The 23,436-nt window shown below is 41.4% G+C and overlaps 1 protein-coding gene across 4 annotated transcripts in view; it reads right to left on the reverse strand.

Moving 5' to 3' along the window:
* The window catches only part of LOC135528187 (vitamin D3 receptor A-like), an 84,342-nt gene that overhangs the window by 47,868 nt on the left and 13,038 nt on the right, over positions 1–23,436 (reverse strand). For 2 of the 4 annotated variants that reach the window (XM_064957091.1, XM_064957092.1), the window contains exon 3: positions 12,808–12,836. The exons of 1 other annotated variant lie outside the window; for it this stretch is intronic. In XM_064957091.1, coding sequence (XP_064813163.1) covers positions 12,808–12,814 — 7 coding nt within the window. In that variant the 5' untranslated portion in view covers positions 12,815–12,836. Of the gene's footprint in view, positions 1–5,397; positions 5,912–12,807; positions 12,837–23,436 lie in introns of those variants that run through there. One more of the 4 variants, XM_064957094.1, reaches the window with a different exon arrangement.

Genomic DNA, 23,436 nt, shown 5'->3' on the forward strand with positions numbered 1-23,436 from the left:
AATTTGCAAATAAATTCATTAAAAATCCTACAATGTGATTTTCTGGATTTTTTTTCTCTCATTTTGTCTGTCATAGTTGAAGTGTAACTATGATGAAAATTACAGGCCTCTCATCTTTTTAAGTGCGAGAACTTGCACAATTGGTGGCTGACTAAATAATTTTTTGCCCCACTGTATGTACATACATATTAGGATCTCTCCCTTTGATCAATCTTTTATGACATTCCATTACATTAGCAGATAACATACATTTAAGAGCAAACTAAAAACAGAACTGTGGTCTTCATGGTCTCCAAAACTAGACAGGATGAAGTATGGTAGCTCTGTTCAGACCGGGGTCAAGGTGCATCATCTGTTACCACTAACTAGATGACAGTTGGGACCACAACATCTAATCTCCCATCCTGTCCCATCTCCAAAATGAGCTTTCAAAAATGTGCATTCAGCCCATCCTCTATTTGCCTTCCCTCATAGTTCAAAGTTCAGAGGAGAACAGCGGTCAGAGGATCGACACACAGACATGCAAATCAGATTAGCACACAGTAAAACACAGAGTCCTTCTCTGTGGAAATTATTGACTGATATCCCAGATAAGCACAGAACACAGTTAACAAAAACAGACTGGCACCTAACCTTTAGGATTAAAACTAGCGTGAGACATGGCCAACGATATAGCCCATTGGGCTGACAGACTATCATAGCGTGTGATAAAATGGAGGGAGATGAACTCCCCTTTAGAGCAGCAAGCCATTTTGTTACTAATAGTAAGATTGATGTCAGCCATCTTAGACAGGTTTGACTGACAACATTTGTGGTTCACTTAGTCCCATTCTGATAATCACCCCTAAGGGTTGACATCTCAGTCCAGTCCTTTCAAGGTACTAAAATCTGTTGTCTTGCCCATTCACCCTCTGAATAGCACACAGTCCATGTCGCAGGGCTCATCTACACTGATTGAAGTGGATTTAACAGATGACATCAATAAGGGATAAATCGCATTCCCTGGGATTCACCTGGTCAGTCTATCATGGAAGGAGCAGGTGCTCCTAATGTTTTGTACACTGCAGTGAATATGCATGCACATATAACCACATATTCAGGCCAACTGCAAATTTACCAAATTCAATTATTTTTCTTGGACATTCCTTTTAAAAATCACCCGTGTCGCCAACCTATAGCTCGGGCTGTTTTTTAAATGAGGACCTGGGGTAGAAAGCATATATCTTTAAGATCAAAATATTTTTAAAACATTGCATCCTGAGAGAAGTGTTTTCATAAGCCAGTTATTATATTGGCTCTACTGATATATTTTGTCTACCATTAGTTTAACCCAGTGTATATTTATCAGCAGTAAGCGTGTCGGAACAATGTGAAATCCTTTACATTCCTAAACTACATTTATAAAGTTAAAATAGTGACAGCAATTTTAATCCTTCAACATCCATTGACACACCCATGAGTCAATCTAAATAGTATAATACAAATCTGTCAGTTTATACTACAGATATCAGGTTCTTTGCATGGGCCCCGTCTCAATCCACCGCATCCGCCATCAGCATCTGCAGTGGAACGTCGCCGAGCTGCAGCAGTGTTTCAGACCATGAGACATAGGTCTTCTCATGAAAACTTCTGTAGCATCTGAACCTTTTGAGCTACCAACTAATATGACCTCACCATGGAAAGGGAAGACTCGAACAGTGTTCTCCGTTGTGCTCTACGGCCCCCACAAGTGTCACGGGAGTCATCTCAAGGTAACCCATTGGGTTAGGGTTGTGTCCCCGCAAAAAAGGGGTTAAATGTGTCAACAAAAAATAACAAATGCTGAGCTTTCTTATATCTCCTAGATATAGGACAGACACTTCAAAAACATATTCCTTATTATTCATTTGACTGTTTTTTTAGCCATTTATGAACATGTAATTCAATGTGCATCTATGGGCTATAGGACTAAAAGTCAAATTAAATATTTTATAAAATAAATACAAAAGAAATTATACATAAAGGGGTCATAGAATTCAAAATCAAATACCTAAATAATCCATAATATGACGATCTTAAAACAATTCCATACTGTATGTTAGCTTTTTGAAAACCTTTTTTTAATTGATTTAAATTCTAGTCATTCCGATTCACATCTGCCAGGGGGGTAGCTATAGTATAACAAGATACGGACTAATAATGTACACTAATCTTAACATCCTAGACCATGACTTTATTTAATTTATTTTTTTACTTTTTTTTGCTGTTATAACCCCAGTGCAATCCTGTAAAAGTCTGGCAAACCTCATGTGTTTCCACCTGTCCTTTAACACAAATGTGTTTATATAGCATAGAAAAGAGCTCATAAGGAGATATTTGGGTTGAAGGACAGGCAGGATGGTGTATCGCTGCAGAATGCTGTGGTTGCCATGCTGGTTAAGAATGGCTTGAATTCTAAATAAATCACAGACATTGTCACCAGCAATGCACCCCCACACCATCACACAATCTCCTCCCTGCTTCACGGTGGGAACGACACATGCGGAGATCTGTTCATCTACTCTGCGTATCATAAAGATACGGCAGTTGGAACCAAAAATCTCATATTTGGACTCATCAGACCAAAGGACAGATTCCCACTGGTCTAATGTCCATTGCTTGTGTTCCTAGCCCAAGCAAGTCTCTTCATCTTATGGTGTCCTTTAGTAGTGGTTTCTTTGCAGCAATTCAACCCTGAAGTCCGATTCATGCAATCTCCTCTGAACAGTTGATGTTGAGATGTGTCAGTTACTTGAACTCTGAAGCATGTATTTGGTCTGTAAATCGGAGGTGCAGTAACGTCTGCATCAGAGGTAACTCTGGGTCTTCCTTCCCTGTGGCGGTCCTCATGAGAGCCAGTTTCATCATAGTGCTTGACGGTTTCTGCGACTGCACTTGAAGAAACTTTCAAAGTTCTTGAAACTTTCTGTATTGACTGACCATGTCTTAAAGTAATGACGGACTGTCGTTTCTCTTTGCTTATTTGAGCTGTTCTTGCCATAATATGGACTTGGTCTTTTACCAATGGGGTAATCTTCTGTATACCACCCCTACCTTGTCACAACACAGGTGATTGGCTCAAACGCATTAAGGAAAGTAATTCAACAAAATGTACTTTTACATTTGAAATGCATTCCAGGTGATTACCTTATGAAGCTGGTTGAGAATGCCAAGAGGGTGCAAAGCTGTCAAGGAAAAGCATGCCTACATTGAAAAAACTCAAATATATTTTGATTTGTTAAACACTTTTTTGGTTACTACATGATTCCATATGTGTTATTTCATAGTGTTGATGTCTTCACTATTATTCTACAATGTAGAAAATAGTAAAAATAAAAGGAAAAACTTGAATGAGTAGGTGTCCAGACTTGACTGGTACTGTACACAATCTTTTATTGCTGGGGGTCTTTTTTCTATAAAAAAAAAGTTTAAAAATGTGGAGTAGGTTGTGTAGAACGGTAGGAAAAAATCCAAATGAACAACCACAAAATCCAAATTAATCCTAATTTAAAACTGCAAAATGTGAAGAAAAAGTCTACACAACCCTTGCACAATATGTTAAACAAAACACCTGACAGGGATTTGCCAAAATACAAAAGTAGGCCTATGTCGTAGTAACGTGATCCTCCTGTGGGGAACAACAATGCCACCTAAACTGGAAAGACATGTGGGGTCTCTTCATGTCAGACTTCAACCCAAGTGAGAACTCATCTGCTGAGTGGAGATCCAGCAAATATCCATAGAATTCTGTCAATTATGGAATTGCAGTATAGAACCAAACATCAATGAAACACCCAGCAGGCAGCCACAGTCCATGAACAAATAAACTGAACTAAAGCCAATGTTGAGCAGCAAAGTCCAGCAATGATAAAAATAAGCTAAGATTTTATTTTGGCCACCATCACTTTTCCTTGAAGAGTCACATTTAACATGCCCATTAAAACCCAAGAAGCTAGGCACTTACATTCCAGCACTAGAAGGGCTCACTAAGCATTCAGCGAGTGGAGCTGTCAATGAGCACTCACCACGTTCACCGCTCATAGCTCACCGGGTGGTCTTTGTTGGGCGACAGCTTGCGTTCACACATTCATTGGCTGGGAATCTAAAACAGGCTTGTTTAATAGCCCAATGCATTAACAAGATAAGCTCCCAAAGAAACTGCTGAAGAGACCAAGCGTAAAAATAAATCTGCTGAAATAAAAAAGGTAGAGCACCTCACATAGGCCCTGTTAGGCAGAAACCACAAGACAACCTAAAACTATACTGAACAAAAATATAAACACAACATGTAAAGTGTTGGTCCCATGTTTCATGAGCTGAAAGAAAAAAAGATCCCAGAGACTATCTATACATACAAACAGCTTATTTCTCTCAAATTCTGCGCCCAAATGTGCGTACATCCTCATCAGTGAGCATTTCTCATTTGCCAAGATAATCCATCCAACAGATGTGGCATATTAAGAAGTGTCATTACACAGGTGCCCCTTGTGCTGGGAGCAATAAAAGCACACTAAAATGTGCAGTTGTGTCACAACACAATGCCCAAGATGTCGCCTAGAAGAAAAATACGGTTTGAGAATTTGGCGTCCAACCGGCCTCACAACCGCAGATCATGCGTATGGCGTCGTGTGGGCGAGCGGTTTGCTTAAGTTAACGTTGTGAACAGAGTGCCCCATTGTGGAGGTGGGGTTATGGTATGGGCAGACATAAGCAATGGACAACAAACCTCATTGCATTTTGTCGATGGCAATTTGAATGCACAGAGATACCATGACGAGATCCTGAGGCCCATTGTCGTGCCATTCATCCGCCGCCATCACCTCATGTATCAGCATGATAATGCACGGCCACATGTCGCAAGGATTTGTACATAATTACTGAAAGCTGAAAATGTCCCTGTTCTTCCATGGCCTGCATACTCAGACATGTCACCCACTGAGCATGTTTGGGATGCTCTGGATTGACGTGTACAACAGGGTGTTCCAGTTCCCGCCAATATCCAGCAACTTCGCACAGCCAATGAAGAGTAGAACATTCCACAGGCCACAATCAACAGCCGGATCAACTCTATGCAAAGGAGATGTGTCGCACTACATGAGGCAAATGGTGGTCACACCAGATATTAACTAGTTATCTGATCCATGGCCCTACCTTGTTTTTGTAAAGGTATCTGTGACAAACTGATGCATATGTGTATTCCCAGTCAAATTAAATTAATTAGATTAGGGCCTAATGAATTCAGTTGAATTGATATGAACTCCAACTCAGTAAAATCTTTGAAATTGTTGCATGTTTATATTTTTGTTCCGTATACTATAAAGATTGGCTTATCAAGACTGTCAGACTTGGTCAAACGGGGTAAGATAAAGCAGCACTGACCTGAGCGACTCAGAGAGGGGTCTGTGGACCCATTTCCTCAATTAGAAAATACAGACAGTCTCCAGTGAAATACCCCAAGGTCAGAGAGAAAATCCCTGTCTTCTCCTCTCTCCCTCGTCCTCGTTTTAGTGGTCTCTTATTCACCCTCTCCCGCTCTCCTTCTTTACCCTCAGCTGCAGTAATGTCTCAGTCTATACCTGTTCAATAGTGAAGCCAGAGGGGTGAGTGGTGATAGCTAATGTTTAACATACTCATGTGGTCAGCAGGGCAAACTCCAGAACTGGCATGGAGAAAAGAGAGCGGCCCACTTTTACCAACATAGGAGACTAGGACGACAAATGTGCTAATAACATAGGAAGACCGTACAAATGTATGCTCATAAAACTGCCATGTAATTCCATTATTCTAAATAAATGGCCATTGGCAAAGGAAGGCTAGGTAGTGAAATTGCAACATTTAAGCGACAAGCCTTTAAATCAAGAGTAGGTACTTGACTTCACTAAAAAGGAAGGTTTATATTTTATTACAGCACAATAGTAGAAAAACAAAACAGATTATGGAAAGTGTAGGGGAGTGCACACCATCAAGACAGACGGGGCAGAGGATGAGCACTTCAAAAGATACAATCAGGTGATGAGTCTCTTATAAACATACTTGAAAACTCCCCAACGTCACATTCTCTGGACAGCACAAAGACCTCAACTTTGTCTAATGGGGTGGACCCAACAAGAACATTGAGGTTTACTTGGTTTAAAAGGGGGAACAGATTTAGATCTGAGCTTTGCACTCTCCCAAAACTTCACGTTAAGCCAAAAAAGGCACCAAGCCAAACAAACATATTAGCCTGCTGAAATAAAATATGCTTAATATGGCAGTAATCGCCCTATAGACAACTTGATGAGATGTATGATTAAGAACACATTCATCTTCACTTCAGCCACTCAAAAAGTTAGACTCCGTGTTAGGATGTAGATGCAGAAAGCAAACAGCATAGCATAGTGGGTCAATTTCCGCAACTAAGAGAGTTGAAGAGTGAGGCTCAACTTCTCCACTGTTTTGGTCCTGTGGCTACCACACTGAAGAGCGTGAAGCAAACCCATATTGCAGATACTGTGTAGACTTGCATCTTGCTCATCTCAATTAGCCTGACTGATTTATCAGTAGACCAACATAAAAACACAAAATATGCTGATAGCCTTTTATGGATGTATTTGTCTGCGTTTAATCCATCAAAAATAACCTACATAAAGATGTAGAAAATGCTGTCTTTAATAAAATTTACAAGAAATTGCATTACATTTTTCCTGAAGAGCGCGCTCTTTACATGGCTATAAACATCTCGTCTTGGCACGCTACAGTAAGACTGACACTACCATCGAACACAACTACACCAGTCAGATAGTGATGGGAAGTTTGCCTCTTTTTTACTGACTGATCTGAGACTCCTTCAGTCAAAATAACATCTCTTTTGACTAATCTCGCTAATTTGAGAAAGTAATGCCCATAGCATGGAGGATCCCTTACCGGCGAACAATAAACTGAAAACTCGAAAGAGTCATGACTCTACAAGCCTCTTGTTGACCATAAGCAGAGAGGAATAGGCGAAGCTAGTGCTTTCATTCTCGCCAAAATCTGCCCAAAATATTTTGGACATAAACTTGTCGCCTGCCTTCCCGCCAACGACTCCCATTGTTAGGGTGGAGACATGACCATCTCATCATTATATACATATCTCTGCCATAAAGGGCTTATTGGAGCAGTCATGTGACTGTTTTTAAATTACACTTTTACAAGTGTCAATGTACATTTGTTGATTACTGGGTCTAGTAGTGGCCGCAACTGGACTGGATTGTGAACGACTTTTGGCGGAATGCATTGCTCACCAGCAGGTCAGACAAACGACTAAAATTAACAAGTCACTCAGAAAAAACGAATTAGGATTCTCGAGTCAGTAAAGAGAGTCATTCAAAAATAATGAATTGTTTGCTTAATGCACATCACCACAGTCGAAGAGGAGTGAACTACTGCAAACGAACTGATGGTGCTTCTACGGCGAGTGCCGAGTAGATAGAAGTTTGATAGCTCAACAGTGCCAAAAATATCCACTGGCTATATACAGCTACGTGAAGTGTCGTGGTAGGGTGTGGGGTATCGTAGCAAACCATGGATGCTATGCCCAAATGTAAAAGCAAGTGCCGTGCAAAACGTTCATCTCCGTGGTAACGTTGACTACAGCCTTTATAGAAGGCCGCAAAATATGGTGCGTTAAATTTGATCTTTGCGTAGGGTATTCCTCAAGCTCTGTCATTTAAATATTTTCAGAGACACAAAAAAAACATAGCAGGTTACAAAATAGCACTTTGAAACAACATTTTGGTGTATGGATTGTCACTTGTCAGGGACTGGTCCAAATTCACGTTTCACCACCGCCATTTCCATGACGAGTGCTTGACGCTGTTTACCGAGGGTTAGTGCTATCTGGGAACCTTGGGACGTCCCTACACTTAAACCCTACCCTAACCATTTAAAAAAGTGAACTTCAATGGGATAAGATTTCTGCCCTGCTAGGGCTTCTCCGATTCCACTGTAAGTGCTGTTATTGTGAAGTTGAAATGTCTAGGAGCAACAACGGTTTAGCCGCAAAGTGGTAGGCAACACAAGCTCACAGAATTGAAACGCTGAGTGCTGAAGCGTTGTTGCTGAAACCGGTCTGTCCTCAGTTGCAACACTCACTACCGAGTTCCAAACTCGCCTCTGGAAGCAACGTCAGCTTCATAATAAAAAGACAAACGTAAGCAAGGTTTGAAATTATGTTTTAGTCAAATATTACATCTGTTTGGGATTCTTGCAGTCTACAAAATATTTGTAATTATGCTGAACACCACGCTCAAGAATAACAAAAAAAATCAGCCCGTGGCTGAATCTAGTTGATCCTGCATCATAGGGAATGGAATAGGCTGGCTTGCCGGGTCCTCCATATTATATCTCACCTGGAAAAAACTTTTCCGACATGACTTCTTTGGAATACAGATCTTTTTATGTAATAACTCAAAAAATAGAAAAATGAGGTGCAACTTTGCATTGGGACTTTTGATGCATATTCTAATGCAATCCATGTTATGATTATGCTACCTACCCTTCAAGAATTTTCATCTTTGTAGATAATTGAACAATTACTAAATTGGTTGAGTTTCATTAAGCATAACCAAATGTACCCAATTTGAATCTTGAACTGTTGTAGGGCATGATATGCACCATCTGCTGTACATTGCATGTAGGGGCCTAGTTACAGTGCCTTCAGAGAGTATTCATACCCCTTGACCTTTTGCACATTTTGTTGTGATATAGCCTGAATTCAAAATTGGATTATTTTTCCCCATAATGACAAAGTGCAAACATTTGAGAATCTTTTGCAAATGTATTGAAAATTAAATACAGAAATCTAATTTCCATAAGTATTTACACCTCGGAGTCAATACATGTTAGAATCACTTCTGACAGCGATTACAGCTGTGAGTATTTCTGGGTAAGTCTCCAAGAGCTTTGTACACCTGGGTTGTACACTATTTGCCCATTATTCCTTTCAGCATTCTTCAAGCTCTGTCAAATTGGTTATTGATCATTACTAAACAACCATTTAAGTCTCACCATATACTTTCAAGCAGATAAGTCAAAACTGTTACTCAGCAATTCACAGGAACATACCCCGTCTTTGTGGTAAGCATCTCCAGCTTAGATGTGGCCATGTGTTTTAAGTTAAGGTGAAGCCATCTCAGCAGACAACAGTTTTACATTATAGTCATTTAGCAGACACCTTACAGGGGCAATTAGGGTTAAGTGCCTTGCTCAAGGGCATAGAGAGATTTCTCACCAAGTTGTATCGGGGATTTGAACCAGCAACCTTTCGGTTACTGGCCCAATGCTCTTAAACGCTAGGCTACCTGCCACTAGCAAGGTTTTCCTCTAGGATTTTGCCTGCACATACCCTTTATTTTTCATCCTGAAAAACTACATTTCTTAATGATTGCAAGTTACACACATAACATAATGCAAACACAACCATTCTTGAAAATATGGAGAGTAGTACTCAGTAATGAGTTGTATTGGTATTCGGGACAGAAAGTTAATTGCTTCACCACATTTATTGCATTATTACGTCAGTTCCGTGTTGCAAACAGGATACATGTTTTGGAATATTTTGATTCTGAATAGCAGTGGTTCAAACGTTTTATTGTCCCGTACCCCTTCAAACATTCAACCCCCAGTTGTGTAATCATCCTAGAACCAGGGTCAGTGGACTCAAATGTTTTACCATCATTGTAAGCCTTCCACACACTAAACAAAACATTTATTAAACATGAGAATGAGAAGAGTTGTCGTCACAATCCAGCTCGTGGGAAGTGACAAAGAGCTCTTATTGGACAAGGGCAAATAATAATAAATAATTTTGCTCTTTAGCCATCTTACATATAAAACTTGAGTTATTCACAATTTTTGATGACCAAATAACCACAGGTTAATGAGAAGGGTGTGCTTTAAAGGATGCACATTACTCTGTATTGTAGAGTCTGTCTTAAATCTTTCTCCACACAGTCTGTGCCTGTATTTAGTTATGCTAGTGAGGGCCAAGAATCCACTCTCACATAGGTACGTGGTTGCAAGGGCATCAGTGTTTAAACAGCGTGATTTGTCAAGGCAGGATACTCTGAGCGCAGCCCAATCCAGAAATCTGGCAGTGGCTTCTGATTGAATACAATTTTTTTCAGAACTGCTTGTTGCAATTTCAATGAGACTCTCTTGTTCAGATATTGGTAAGTGGACTGGAGGCATGGCAAGAAAGGGAAAACAAATCCAGTTGTTTGTGTCATCTGTTTCGGGAAAGTGCCTGCGTAATTAACACCCAACTCACTCAGGTGCTTCGCTATATCACACTTGGAATTATCCGTAATCTTGAATTCATTTGAAAAACAAAAAAATAATCATACAACGATGTAAAGACCTGTGCTGTCCTTGTTAAGGCAGACACAAAAGAGCTCCAACTTCTTAATCATAGCCTCACATTAACATCTGCTAACCATGTGTATGTGACACAAAATTTGATTTATATTAGTTGCGGAGAGTCACTAATCCTAGATTCAGATCATTCAGTTGAGAAAAAACATCACCCAGATAGGCCAGTCGTGTGAGAAATTCATCATCATGCAAGCGGTCTGACAAGTGAAAATTATGGTCAGTAAAGAAAACTTTAAGCTCGTCTCTCAATTCAAAACAACGTGTCAATACTTTGCGCCGTGATAACCAGCGCACTTCTGTATGTTGTAAAAGCGTTACATGGTCGCTGAACATGTCATTGCATAATACAGAAAATACACGAGTTCAGGGGCCTTGCTTTAACAAAGTTAACCATTTTCACTGTAGTGTCTTGGGTACACTGGATGCTGCAGTGTGAATGCACACTACCACTCCACTGTGTCTCCCGGTCATGGCTTTTGCGCCATCAGTACAGATACCACCACATCTTGACCACCAAAGTCCATTTGATGTCACAAAGCTGTCCAGTACTTGAAGAATATCCTCTCATGTTGTCCTGGTTTCCAGAAGAGGATGTCTTCCTTAATTGACCCCCCATAAACGTAACAGACATATACCAGGAGCTGGTCCAGGCCCGTCATGTCTGTTGACTCATCCAGCTATAACACATAATTCACTGGCTTATATGCAAAGCAGTAATTGTTTCAAGACATCTCCTGCCATGTCACTGACGCGTCGTGAAACAGTGTTGTTTGATGAAGGCATTGTCTGTATAGTTTTGTGGGTCTTTCCCCAGCATTGTCCCAGCCATATCCGCAGCAGCAGGAAGAATTAAGCCCTCCACAATAGTATGGAGCTTGCCTGTCCTAGCCACTCGGTAACTCACCATATACAGTAAGACTCTTCGAGCCCCTTCTTAATGGTATCTGTTGCTTTTGGTTTCATTTTATTTTTGGCAGGGAAAAGAGGCTACTCCGGCGAGAGAGAAAAAACCTCACCCAAATGTATAGCCCTGTTGTAAAAAATAAAATGTACAGTTTGAAAATGTGAAGAAAAGAAATGCCAAGAATGCGCACGTACCCCCTACCCCAGTTTGGGAATACCTGCTGTACATGATTCCTTCTTTTCACTCCGGCAGTTGGGTTAGTATTGTGGAGTAACTACAATGTTGTTGATCCATCCTCAGTTTTCCCATCACTGCCATTAAACTCAAATTGTTTTAAAGTCAACATTGGTCTCAGTGAAATCCCTTACTGGCAAATTGGTTATAAAGGATGCCTAAATATCTTTGTATTGACACACCATCCAAAGTGTAAGTAATAACTTCACCACGCTCAAAGAGATATTCAATGTCAGCTTTTCTTTCTACCCATCTACCAATAGGGACCCTTCTTTGCGAGGCCTTGGAAAACCTCTGTTTTTTGTGGTTGAATCGGTGTTTGAAATGCACTGCTCGACTGAAGAACCTTACAAATAACTGTGCGTGGTGTACAGAGATGAGGTTGTCATACAAAAATCATGTTAAACACTGCTGCACACAGTAAATCCATGCATCTTGTGACCTACTTGCCATAACATTTACATTTACATTTAAGTCATTTAGCAGACGCTCTTATCCAGAGCGACTTACAAATTGGACAAAGCACATTCTTACTCCTGAACTTATTTAGGCTGGCCATAACAAAGGGATTGAATGCTTATTGACATCAGATATTCCAGCCTTACATTTTTAACTCATTTGTAAAAAATAATTCCACTTTTACATTATGGGGTATTGTGTGTAGGCCAATGACAAACACATGAATCCATTTTAAATTCAGGCTGTAAAAGGAACAAAGTCAAGAGGTGTGAATACTTAAGGCACTGTAGGTCTTACTCAAATGAAAATAGTGTATAAAAAAAGAAAAGGTCATGTGCAGTTATTTCATTGATAGAAGATTTACATTGTATCTTGTAGGCGCATTTGGGTTAGCATGAGGACCCAGAGAACTGAGCGGTCCTACATGTCCACAGTAGTCTTCTGGAGACCTTGGCATTTGACACTTTGGCTTCGTCATAAATCATTTTTCTATCAATCATATTTTCTCGACTAGCGGTTTTGAGCTGGAGTGGTGGGGTGACACTGACACAAGGTTACTCTTTCCAGGAGTATTGCTGCGGAGCCCATTTCAGATGGGGAGGAATGCATGCAGAGGTGCAGAGATTTGATTATGGATTTTTTAAACTGAATAAAAATAGATGAATCTCACAAATGCAGTGACACTGTGCAAAGGGAGAGAAAAAGCTTTATGGAATGAAAAGCTTAAAATGTAACTGAAAACAATAAATCTGCAGAGCTTCTATCAATGGAGAGACAGACTAAAGATGCAAAGAACTTACATTCCATCACTTCACTTCTAAAAAGCTTCCTGAAAGAGAAGAGACAGGAAGGAATCAGCAGCATTCAGTGCTAATTTCTGACATTAGAGTTGTGAAGTCGGAAGTTTACACACTTAGGTTGGAGTCATTAAAACTCATTTTTCAACCACTCCACACATTTCTTGTTAACGAACTATAGTTTTGGCAAGGTGGTTAGGTCATTTACTTTGTGCATGACAAATCATTTTTCCAACAATTGTTTACAGACAGATTATTTCACTGTATCACAATTCCAGTGGGTCAGATGTTTACATACACTAAATTGACTGTGCCTTTAAACAGTTTGGAAAATTCCAGAAAATGTCATGGCCTTTGAAGCTTCTAACAGGCCAATTGACATAATTTGAGTCAATAGGGAGGTGTACCTGTGTGTTGTAGACCTCCACAAGTCTGGTTCATCCTTGGGAGCAATTTCCAAATGCCTAAAGGTACCATGTTTATCTGTACAAATAATAGTACGCAAGTAAACACAATGGGACCACACAGCCGTCAAACCGCTCAGGAAGGAGACGCTTTCTGTCTCCTAGAGATGAACGTACTTTGGTGAGAAAAGTGCAAATCAATCCCAGAACAGCAGCAAAGGAACTTGTGAAGATAATGGAGGACACAGGTACAGAAGTATCTATATCCACAATAAAAACGAGTCCTATATCGACATAACCTGAAAGGCTGCTCAGCAAGGAAGAAGCCACTGCTCCAAAACCGACATAAAAAAGCCAGACTACGGTTTGCAACTGCACATGGGGACAAAGATCATACTTTTTGGAAAAATGTCCTCTGGTCTGATGAAACAAAAATAGAACTGTTTGGCCATAATGACCATCGTTATGTTTGGAGGAAAAAGGAGGAGGCAAGCTGAAGAACACCATCCCAACCGTGAGCACGGGGTGGCAGCATCATGTTGTGGGGGTGCTTTGCTGCAGGAGGGACTGGTCCACTTCACAAAATAGATGGCATCATGAGGTTTAAAATTACGTGGATATATTGAAGCAACATCTCAAGACATCAGTCAGGAAGTTAAAGCTTGGTCGCAAATGGGTCTTCCAAATGTACAATGAACCCAAGCATACTTCCAAAGTTGTGGCAAAATGGTTTAAGGACAACAAGGTCAAGGTATTGGAGTGGCCCTCACAAAGCCCTGACCTCAATCCTATCGAAAATGTGTGGGCAGAACTGAAAAAAACGTGTGCGAGCAAGGAGACCCAGAAACCTGATTCAGTTACACCAGCTCTGTCAAGAGGAATGGGCCAAAATTCACCCAAATTATTGTGGGAAGCTTGTGAAAGGCTACCAAAAACATTTGACCCAAGTTCAACAATTTAAAAGGCAATGCTGCCAAATACTAATTGAGTGTATGTAAACTTCTGACCCACTGGAAATGTGATGAAAGAAATAAAAGCTAAAATAAATAAATCATTCTCTCTACTATTACTCTGACATTTCACATTCTTAAAATAAAGTGGTGATCCTAACTGACCTAAGACAGCAAATGTTTACTAGGATTAAATGTCAGGAATTGTGAAAACTGAGTTTAAATGTATTTGGCTAAGGTGTATGTAAACTTACGACTTCAACTGTATGTGTAGATCAGTGACACAATCTAAATGTTGATCAATTTTATATTCAGGCTGTCACACAACAAAATGTGGAAAAAGTCAATGGGGGTGAATACTTTCTGATGGTCCTGTATTTCACCTCCACGTCATCAAAAAAAGGCTACCAAAAACATTTGACCCAAGTTCAACAATTTAAAAGGCAATGCTGCCAAATACTAATTGAGTGTATGAAAACTTCTGACCCACTGGGATTGTGATGAAAGAAATACAAGCTGAAATAAATCACTATTATTCTGACATTTCACATTCTTAAAATAAAGTGGTGATCCTAACTGACCTAGGACATACATCTTTACTAAGTTTAAATGTATTTGGCTACAGTGTGCGTAAACTTCCGACTTCAACTGTATAAGACGCAGCAAGATTTTTAAGGTGTTTAATCTTTCCCTTTCTCCGTGAAAAACACATAACCCTGGTTAACTAGACCCATATATCAGTCCACTTCAGACTACTGTGTATTGGGGAAAACATGACCTACTTAGATAACCTTAGGTGAGCTATGGTGAGTTGGTCATCTTGTGTGGAGGGGAAGCCAACAGTACAGTATCAGTGGCAAGAAAATGTGAACCCTTTGGAATTACCTGGATTTCTGCATAAATTAGTCAAGAAAATTTGATCTGATCTTCATTTTAGTCACAACAATAGACCAACACAGTGTGCCTAAACTAATAACAAATTGTATTTCTCTTGTCATATTGAACACATCATTTAAACATTGTGGTTGGAAAACGTATGTGAACCCCTAAGCTAATGACTTCTCCAAAAGCTAAATTGATGTGGAGTCAGCTAACCTGGAGTCCAATCAATGAGACATGATTGGAGATGTTGGTTCAAACTGCTTTGCCCTATATATTTTTTTTTAATTCAGAAAAGTTTGCTATTCACAAGAAGCATTGCCTGATGTGAACCATGCCTTGAACAAAAGAGATCGCAGAAGACCTAAGATTAAGAATTGTTGACTTGCATAATGCTGGAAAGGGTTACAAAAGGATCTATAAAAGCAGTGATATTCATCAGTTCACGGAAAGACAAATGGTCTATAAATGGAGAAAGCTCAGCACTGTTGCTACTCTCCCTAGTAGTGGCCGTCCTGCAATGATGACTGCAAGAGGACAGCACAGAACTCTCAATGAGGTTAAGAAGAATCCTAGAGTGTCAGCTGAAGACACAGAAATCTCTGGAACATTCTAACATCACTGCTGACGAGTCTGTTACATTAAACACTAAACAAGAATAGTGTTCATGGGAGGACACCACGGAAGAAGCCACTGCTGTCCAAAAAAAAGACATTGCTGCACGTCTGAAGTTCACAAAAGAGCACCTGGATGTTACACAGCGCTTCTGGCAAAATATTCTGTGGACAGATGAAACTACGGTTGAGTTGTTTGGGAGGAACACACAACACCATGTGTGGAGAAAAAAAAAAGCACAGCACACCAACATCAAAACCTCGTCCCAACTGTAAAGTATGGTGGATGGAGCATCATTTTTGGGGCTTTTTAAAATTAATTTTGCAGGAGAATGTAAGGCTATTTGTCCGCCAATTGAAGCTCAACAGAAGATGGGTGATGCAACAGGACAACCCAAAATACAGTAGTAAAATCAACAACAGAATGGCTTCAGCAGAAGAAAATAAGCAATCTGGAGTGGCCCAGTCAGAGTCCTGACCTCAACCCGATTTAGCGGTTCACACCAGACATACTAAGAATATTGCTGAACTGAACAGTTTTGTAAAGACGAATGGTCCAAAATTCCTCCTGACCGTTGTGCAGGTCTGATCAGCAACGACAGAAAACATTGGGTTGAGTTCAATGGTGCCAAAAGGAGGGTCAACCAGTTATTAAATGCAAGTCACATACTTTTTCCACCCTACACTGAATGTTTACATGGTGTGTTCAATAAAGACATGAAAACGTATAATTGTTTGTTTTATTAGTTTAAGCAGACTGTCTATTGTTGTGGCTTAGATGAAGATCAGATCAAATTGTATGACCAATTTATGCAGAAATTCAGGTAATTCTAAAGGGTTCACATACTTTTTAGTGCCACTGTCAGGCCAACGGGTAGCTATGCAACGCCAAGGAACAGTCAGAAGGTTTAGGTTTTTCCTCCATATATCTGAATAAACAGACACTGGGAAGGGCATTGAGGACAGAAGAGCAGCTTCAGGCACAGCCATATTTGGGTACCCAAATACAACATACATAAGTATGGCGCAAACATGGACGATGGGTACACACAGCAGATTCCTGCCTCCTGATTCTTTCACCTGACTCAGACACCGTGTGAAGGCCGGGATAATTAATCCCATCAATTGCTGCCAATGCTGTTGCTGAGATGAGAGTAATGATGGCAAAACATGTTTAACCTTTATTTTACTAGGCAAGTCAGCTAAGAACACATTCTTATTTACAATGACGGGCCAGGAACAGTGGGTTAACTGCCTTGTTCAGGGGCAGAACGACAGATTTTTTACCTTGACAGCTCGGGGAATCGATCTAGCAACCTTCCAGTTACTGGCCCAACGCTCTAATCACTAGGGTACCTGCCGCCCCAACATCATCTTAAGTATCACCACTGTAATGATTGTGGGAGCACTATGATGACACCCTCCATCTAGACAGCTAAGTATGTAGCTGTAACACGGCTTGGGCTGAGCAGGAACCCCCAGCAGCGGTGACGATCAACCAGAAAAACCGGTTCTCTCTGCCTGGTTTACTGAAGGAGTGGTAGTCTAGAGGATCTTTTGTTATCACGCAGCTAAGCTAAACGATTCAATAAACAAAACAAAAAAAAGATAAATACGAATCTTCTCTCATCTAAATTTAATTATTTGCTGTATGCATGAGTACATTGAATGGTGCCCTCATTGATCTTGTCCCCACTTCACTATCAGGGCATCTGGATTTACGAAAAGCTTATTCAGAAAGCATGCTGATGAGCTAGTATTTTAACATCCGGATGAAATGCGTGTCCAAAGCAAATGGCCTGCTGCTCAGACCCAGAAGCTAAGATATGCATATTATCAGTAGATTTGGATAGAAAACACTGAAGTTTCTAAAACTGTTTGAATCCTGTCTGAGTATAATACAACTTATTTGGCAGGCAAAACCCCGAGGACAAACGGTTAAGACTTTTTAATATATTTTTTTTAGGTCACTCTTCAATGGGTTTTCATCGGGAATCCAGATTTCTAATGGACTTTCCTGCAGTTCACATCGCTTCCACTGGATGTCAACAGTCATTAGAAATTGGTTGAGGTTTTTCCTTTGAGAAATTAAGAAGTAAGACTGTTCAGAATGAGGCTCCAGGGAAGTGTACTCTGTCAGATGCGCGTGACCTGAAAGCACGCTCCACTTTGTTTTCTTCCGGTATTGAACACAGTGTATCCAGTCTTCAATTTTTTCAATTATTTACGTTAAATACCTGAAGTTATATTACAAAAGTAGTTTGAAATGTTTGGACAATACTTACAGGTAACTTTTGAGATATTTTGTAGTCACGTTGCGCAAGGTGGAACCAGTGTTTTTCTGGATCAAACGCGCCAAATAAATGGTCATTTTGGATATATAATCAACGTAATTAAATCGAACAAAAATAACCATTTGTGATGTTTATGGGACATATTGGAGTGCCAACAGAAGAAGCTCAAAGGTAAGGCATTAATAATATTTTTATTTCTGCCTTGTGTCACGCTTGCAGGGTTGAAATATGCTTTTCTCTTTGTTTACTGAGGTGCTGTCCTCAGATAATAGCATTGTTTGCTTTCGCCGTAAAGCATTTTTTAAATCTGACACGTTGGCTAGATTCACAACAAGTGTAGCTTTAATTTGGTGCTCTGCATTTTCACTGGATGTTGGCCAGGTGGGACGTCCCACATATCCCAGAGAGGTTAATCCCCTTTCCTTTCCACTCAGTGTGTAGAGTTCAACTGATATTAAACTTTCCTGGAGTCACGTGTCCAATCCCACACGTCCAGTATGGACAGACACACCACCGCCACTCAGGGATTCAACATGCCCCAAAACTCCCGCCACACAGCTTCACTAATACAAAATTACCCCAAAAATAATCCCCCTTCCACCACACAACCATGGTGTCAATCAATGACAAAAAAGAAGCAGAAAACAGGCTCACGTTTAACAAAGGAAATGACTCATCCATCGCTCCCTATGGTGTCAAATAATGACAAAAATGAAGTAGAAAACAGGCTCACGTGTAACGTAGAAAACAGGCTCACGTGTAACGGAGGAAATTACTCATCCATCGCTCCTTCATCTCTTCAATAAAAAAGCCACAAATCTACAGCCTGTTCTAGGAACGAACAGCAAGTGCGAGCAAGTCGAGACGCCAACATGCCAGCTCACATGCAGATTTATAGGAGAACTGGGAAGAGGAAAAGTGGGGGGGAGCACATTAACGCCACTAATTCAAGACCCACTCACTGCACTTACCACACTTGATTAGTATAGCAGAAAAATACCTCCCACACAGCCAGAGCCAGCAGTAGTGTACAGTGTGGGTGGTACCTGCAGGGAAAGCTGCCATCTGCTCTACAAATCCAGGCCCCAAACTACACACACACAGGTGGATCTGACCACAGGGCCTGGGGGCTAACACTGCTGCCTGCCACTGAGCCAAAGTTCTCCATCACTGAGAATTATAACAGAAGCATTAAATCAGATTTATACATCATATTTAAAATCTTAACATGTCACAGTACAAAATATATTTCAACAGTCAAGCGGAATTATCGAATCTCAAAATCTGGTACACCACCTATTGAACGGAAGTGTAAACAAGGCCTTATGGAGATAATTGACAAGGCACAGACAGCTACATTGTCCCACCAGTCCAGGGTGGAGCTGGAGGTTCCTCACTCTGTATTCCTCAGCCAGGAAGTCTCTCCCACATGTTACCGACTGAGGGAGGAAATACAACAACCAAGTCCATATGGGGAAAAGAATGAGAGGGGCAGTTCCGAAAATCATTACCTCACTTTTATTTGGTATTGGCCTAGTGTTGCTCCCTCCTTCAGTAAAAGGACACCCTCAGAAACAAAGCGTCTGACTGATGGTCTGTTAATGCAAAAGCAGCACACAGGGTTTGATACTGCAACAAAAATAGTCGCATTTGCAACCGCTTGACTTGGCAGTGCAGCACACATTTGTAATTGGTCGCAAGGGTGCCAGTGATATTTTTTCTGGTCACGTTCATTTTTGGTTTCCATTATTTTATCATGATTTATTCAAAACAGCAACTGACCAAAAATCAGCCAACTTTCTGAATAGGCAACAACGGCATGGGAATGCCCGGTCGGTGTCTGTCAGGCCTCATCCCCACCAATGGCCCGTTTGTAATAATGCATTTTTTTTTTTTTTTTTTTAGAAGTTATTCGTTATGTTAATTATTTATCACACGTGCGCTGCACACATTTAACCTATAAATATTCTGTCAGGAAGAGAGCATGCTCAGCTCTCAAGCAGCTGGTTCTTGTGTGGAGCGAAAACCGACAGCAGAAGGGGTAGGAGGAGAAGTACTAATTTATGATATCTTCCAGTAAATGCTAAGGCAGGAATGGGTATGCAAACTAGGTATTTAAGTCTTGGAAAATCAGATACTTCCTATAGACAATTTTGCCCTTAAAATCAAGAGCGACATCATTAATATATACAGAGAAGCGAGTCGGCACGAGAATTGAACCCTGTGGCACCCCCATAGAGACTGCCAGAGGTCCGGACAACAGGCACTACGATTTGACACACTGAACTCTGAGAAGTAGTTGGTGAACCAGGCGAGGCAGTCATTTGAGAAACAAAGGCTGTCAAGTCTGCCAATAAGAATGCGGTGTTTGACAGAGTCGAAAGCCTTGGCCAGGTCGATGAAGACAGCTGCACAGTACTGTCTTTTATTGATGGCAGTTATATTGTTTAGGACCTTGAGCATGGCTGAGGTGCACCCATGACCAGATCGGAAACCAGATTGCGTAACGGAGAATGTAGGATTCAAAATGGTCATGGATCTGTTTGTTAACTTGGCTTTCGAAGACTTTAGAAAAAGGCAGGACAGGATGGATATAGGTCTGTAACAGTTTGGGTCTAGAGTGTGGATATAGGTCTTTGAAGAAGGGGATGACCGCAACCGCTTTCCAGTCGTTATGGATCTCAGACAATACGAAAGAGAGGTTGAACAGGCTAGTAATAGGGGTTGCAACAATTGCAGCGGATAATTCTCTAAAGAGAGGGTCCAGATTTTCTAACCCAACTGATGAGTAGGCGTCCAGATTTTGCAGCTCTTTCAGAACATCAGCTATCTGGATTTGGGTGAATGAGAAGCGGGGGGGGGGGGGGGGCTTGGGCAGGTTGCTGCGGGGACTGCAGAGCTGTTGGCCGGGGTAGGGGTAGCCAGGAGGAAAGCATGGCAGGCTGTAGAAAAGTGCTTTTGAAATTCAAAATTATCGTAGTGTGGAAGGACCACCAGAGGGCAGGCTGGGCTCACAGATAGTAGCCCAACAAGGCATGGGAGACAAGGTAACCAGAGGCAATTAAGCACAGCTGACGGTACTAATGACATACTCTCCTTCCTCTATAAGAGAGAGAGGAGGGGAAAACTATCTCTGGAAGATGGCCACCGAGAGAGAGGAGCTATCCAGGAAGAACCACTAAGATGGTGACAATCCCGTGACTTTTTGTTGTAGTTTAAAGATAATCCTATTGTGTTCCTGTTTCATCTGGAGAAGAAAATGTATGTTTTTCCTTGGAAGATTTTCATTGATTATGTTGGAGTGTTTGTTGACCAAATGCCCTCAGAGAACTGTGTTCAATCAAGAAAACCTACTCCTGACTCGTTTATTCCACCTTCCCGCTTTAGAGTGACGCCCAATTACCTGGTCCACTCACAATACTTTGGCTGGTGCGCTACAAGCACACAAAACAAATCTGACCAGAGAAGACCTCAGGGTTGCCCGTATCACACTCCCGAACCAAACAGTGGTTTCCAAGCCAAGAACACCAGGAAAACATACAGAGAGAAAGACAAAAGACCAGAGGTTGACCGATTAAATTGGAATGGCCCATTAATTAGGGCCGATTTCAAGTTATGATCGGAAATCGGTATTTTTGGACACCGATTTTTTTTACACCTTTATTTAATCTTTATTTAACGAGGCAAGTCAGTTAAGAACACCTTTCTTTCAATGGCGGCCTAGGAACGGTGGGTAAACTGCCTTGTTCAGGGGCAGAACGACAGATATTTTATCTTGTCAATTCAGGGATTCAACCTTGCACCCTTACAGTTAGCTAGTTCAACGCTCTAACCACCCGATTGCATTGCACTCCACGAGGAGCCTGTCCGTTACGCAAATGCAGTAAGCCAAGGTACGTTGCTAGCTAGCATTAAAATGATCTTATAAAAAAACAAATCATAATCACTAGTTAACTACACATGGTTGATGATATTACTAGTTTATCTAGCGTGTCCTGCGTTGCATATAATCGATGCGGTGTGTATTCGTGAAAAAGGACTGTCGTTGCTTCAATGTGTACCTAGCCATAAACATCAATTCCTTTCTTAAAATCAACACAGGAGTATATCATTTTTAAACCTGCATATTTAGCTAAAATAAATCCAGGTTAGCAGGCAATATTAACCAGGTGAAATTGTGTCACTTCTCTTGTGCTCATTGCACGCAGAGTCAGTGTATATGCAACAGTTTGGGCCGCCTAATTTGCTGGTGCCGCTGTCAGTGGAAGGCTGTTCTGTGGGGGAGGCGTGCGGCAGGCAGGGCTGGGAGGTCTGGCTGGTTGAGGTGGGCTCCTCTGCTGTGTGAAGGCTGGTCATCGAGTGGTAATCGAGCTGCTCCTGCAGCCTGTCTTTTTGGAGCTCTATCTTTAGTCCGTCTCTCTTGCTGAACCTCTTTTAGCTGTGTTGCAAGGCTGCTGTCCTGCTCTGTCCGCAGCTTGGTTAGGAGCTCCTCTAAGGTGTGGTTGTCTGGTTGCCGTTTACTCACGCTCTCCCTGAGCAGGACCACCTCCCCCTCCAGTTTGGTGAACTCATCCCTCATGGCAGCCACGGTGGTGAGGATGGCCTGAGCCTGCTCTGCACTGAGGGGGTTGCGTTCTTCCTGGGGCGTGTCCTCCACTGTGGTGGGAAGAGAGGTGCTGGATGTGCCTTTTTGGATGGGGATAGTTGGGGTGAGGCTGGTGGAGTTTGTTTTGTGTTAGAGCATGTCACTGGTGGTGTCCTTCCCTCTCTCTGCTCTCTCCTTAATGGTCTGAAAGTCTGTTTCAAACAGCCTAATATTACCTTACGCACCATGACAGCCCCAGTCTTGTAGAGGTTGATTGTTATTATGGTGCTGTCAGGGTCGTCACTCTTCGACTTTCAGCTTCCACCCATTACATATTCCTTCTTTCTTTATGGATGGCCAGGGGGGGCACATTGCTGAGCGCCATGCATTTGGCTGGTAACATCACCGTTGTTGTAGAGGTCTGCGAAAAGAGTGTCTGGCCTCCCCTTTAGTAGTTTGTTTTAAAGCTTTCCTCATTTTCAATTTTGGCCTCTGGAGGGTGGAGAATGGACTGAGGGGGAGTGGAGACGTGGTACCTGTGGGCTCTTCCGGATAAAGCACTAAATAAACTTCAGTTAGTGCTAAATACGCCTGCTAGAATCCTGACTAGAACCAAAAAATGTGATCATAATACTCCAGTGCTAGCCTCCATACACTGGCTTCCTGACAATGCAAGGGCTGATCAAGGTTTTACTGCTAACCTACAAAGCATTACATGGGCTTGCTCCTACCTATCTCTCTGATTTGATCCTGCCGTGCATACCTACACGTACGCTACGGTCACAAGACACAGGCCTCCTAATTGTCCCTAGAATTTTTAAGCAAACAGCTGGAGGCAGGGCTTTCTCCTATAGAGCTCCATTTTTATGGAATGGTCTGCCTACCCATGTGAGAGACGCAAACTCT

Source organism: Oncorhynchus masou, chromosome 33, assembly GCF_036934945.1.
Source record: "Oncorhynchus masou masou isolate Uvic2021 chromosome 33, UVic_Omas_1.1, whole genome shotgun sequence".
Lineage (NCBI taxonomy): Eukaryota > Metazoa > Chordata > Actinopteri > Salmoniformes > Salmonidae > Oncorhynchus > Oncorhynchus masou.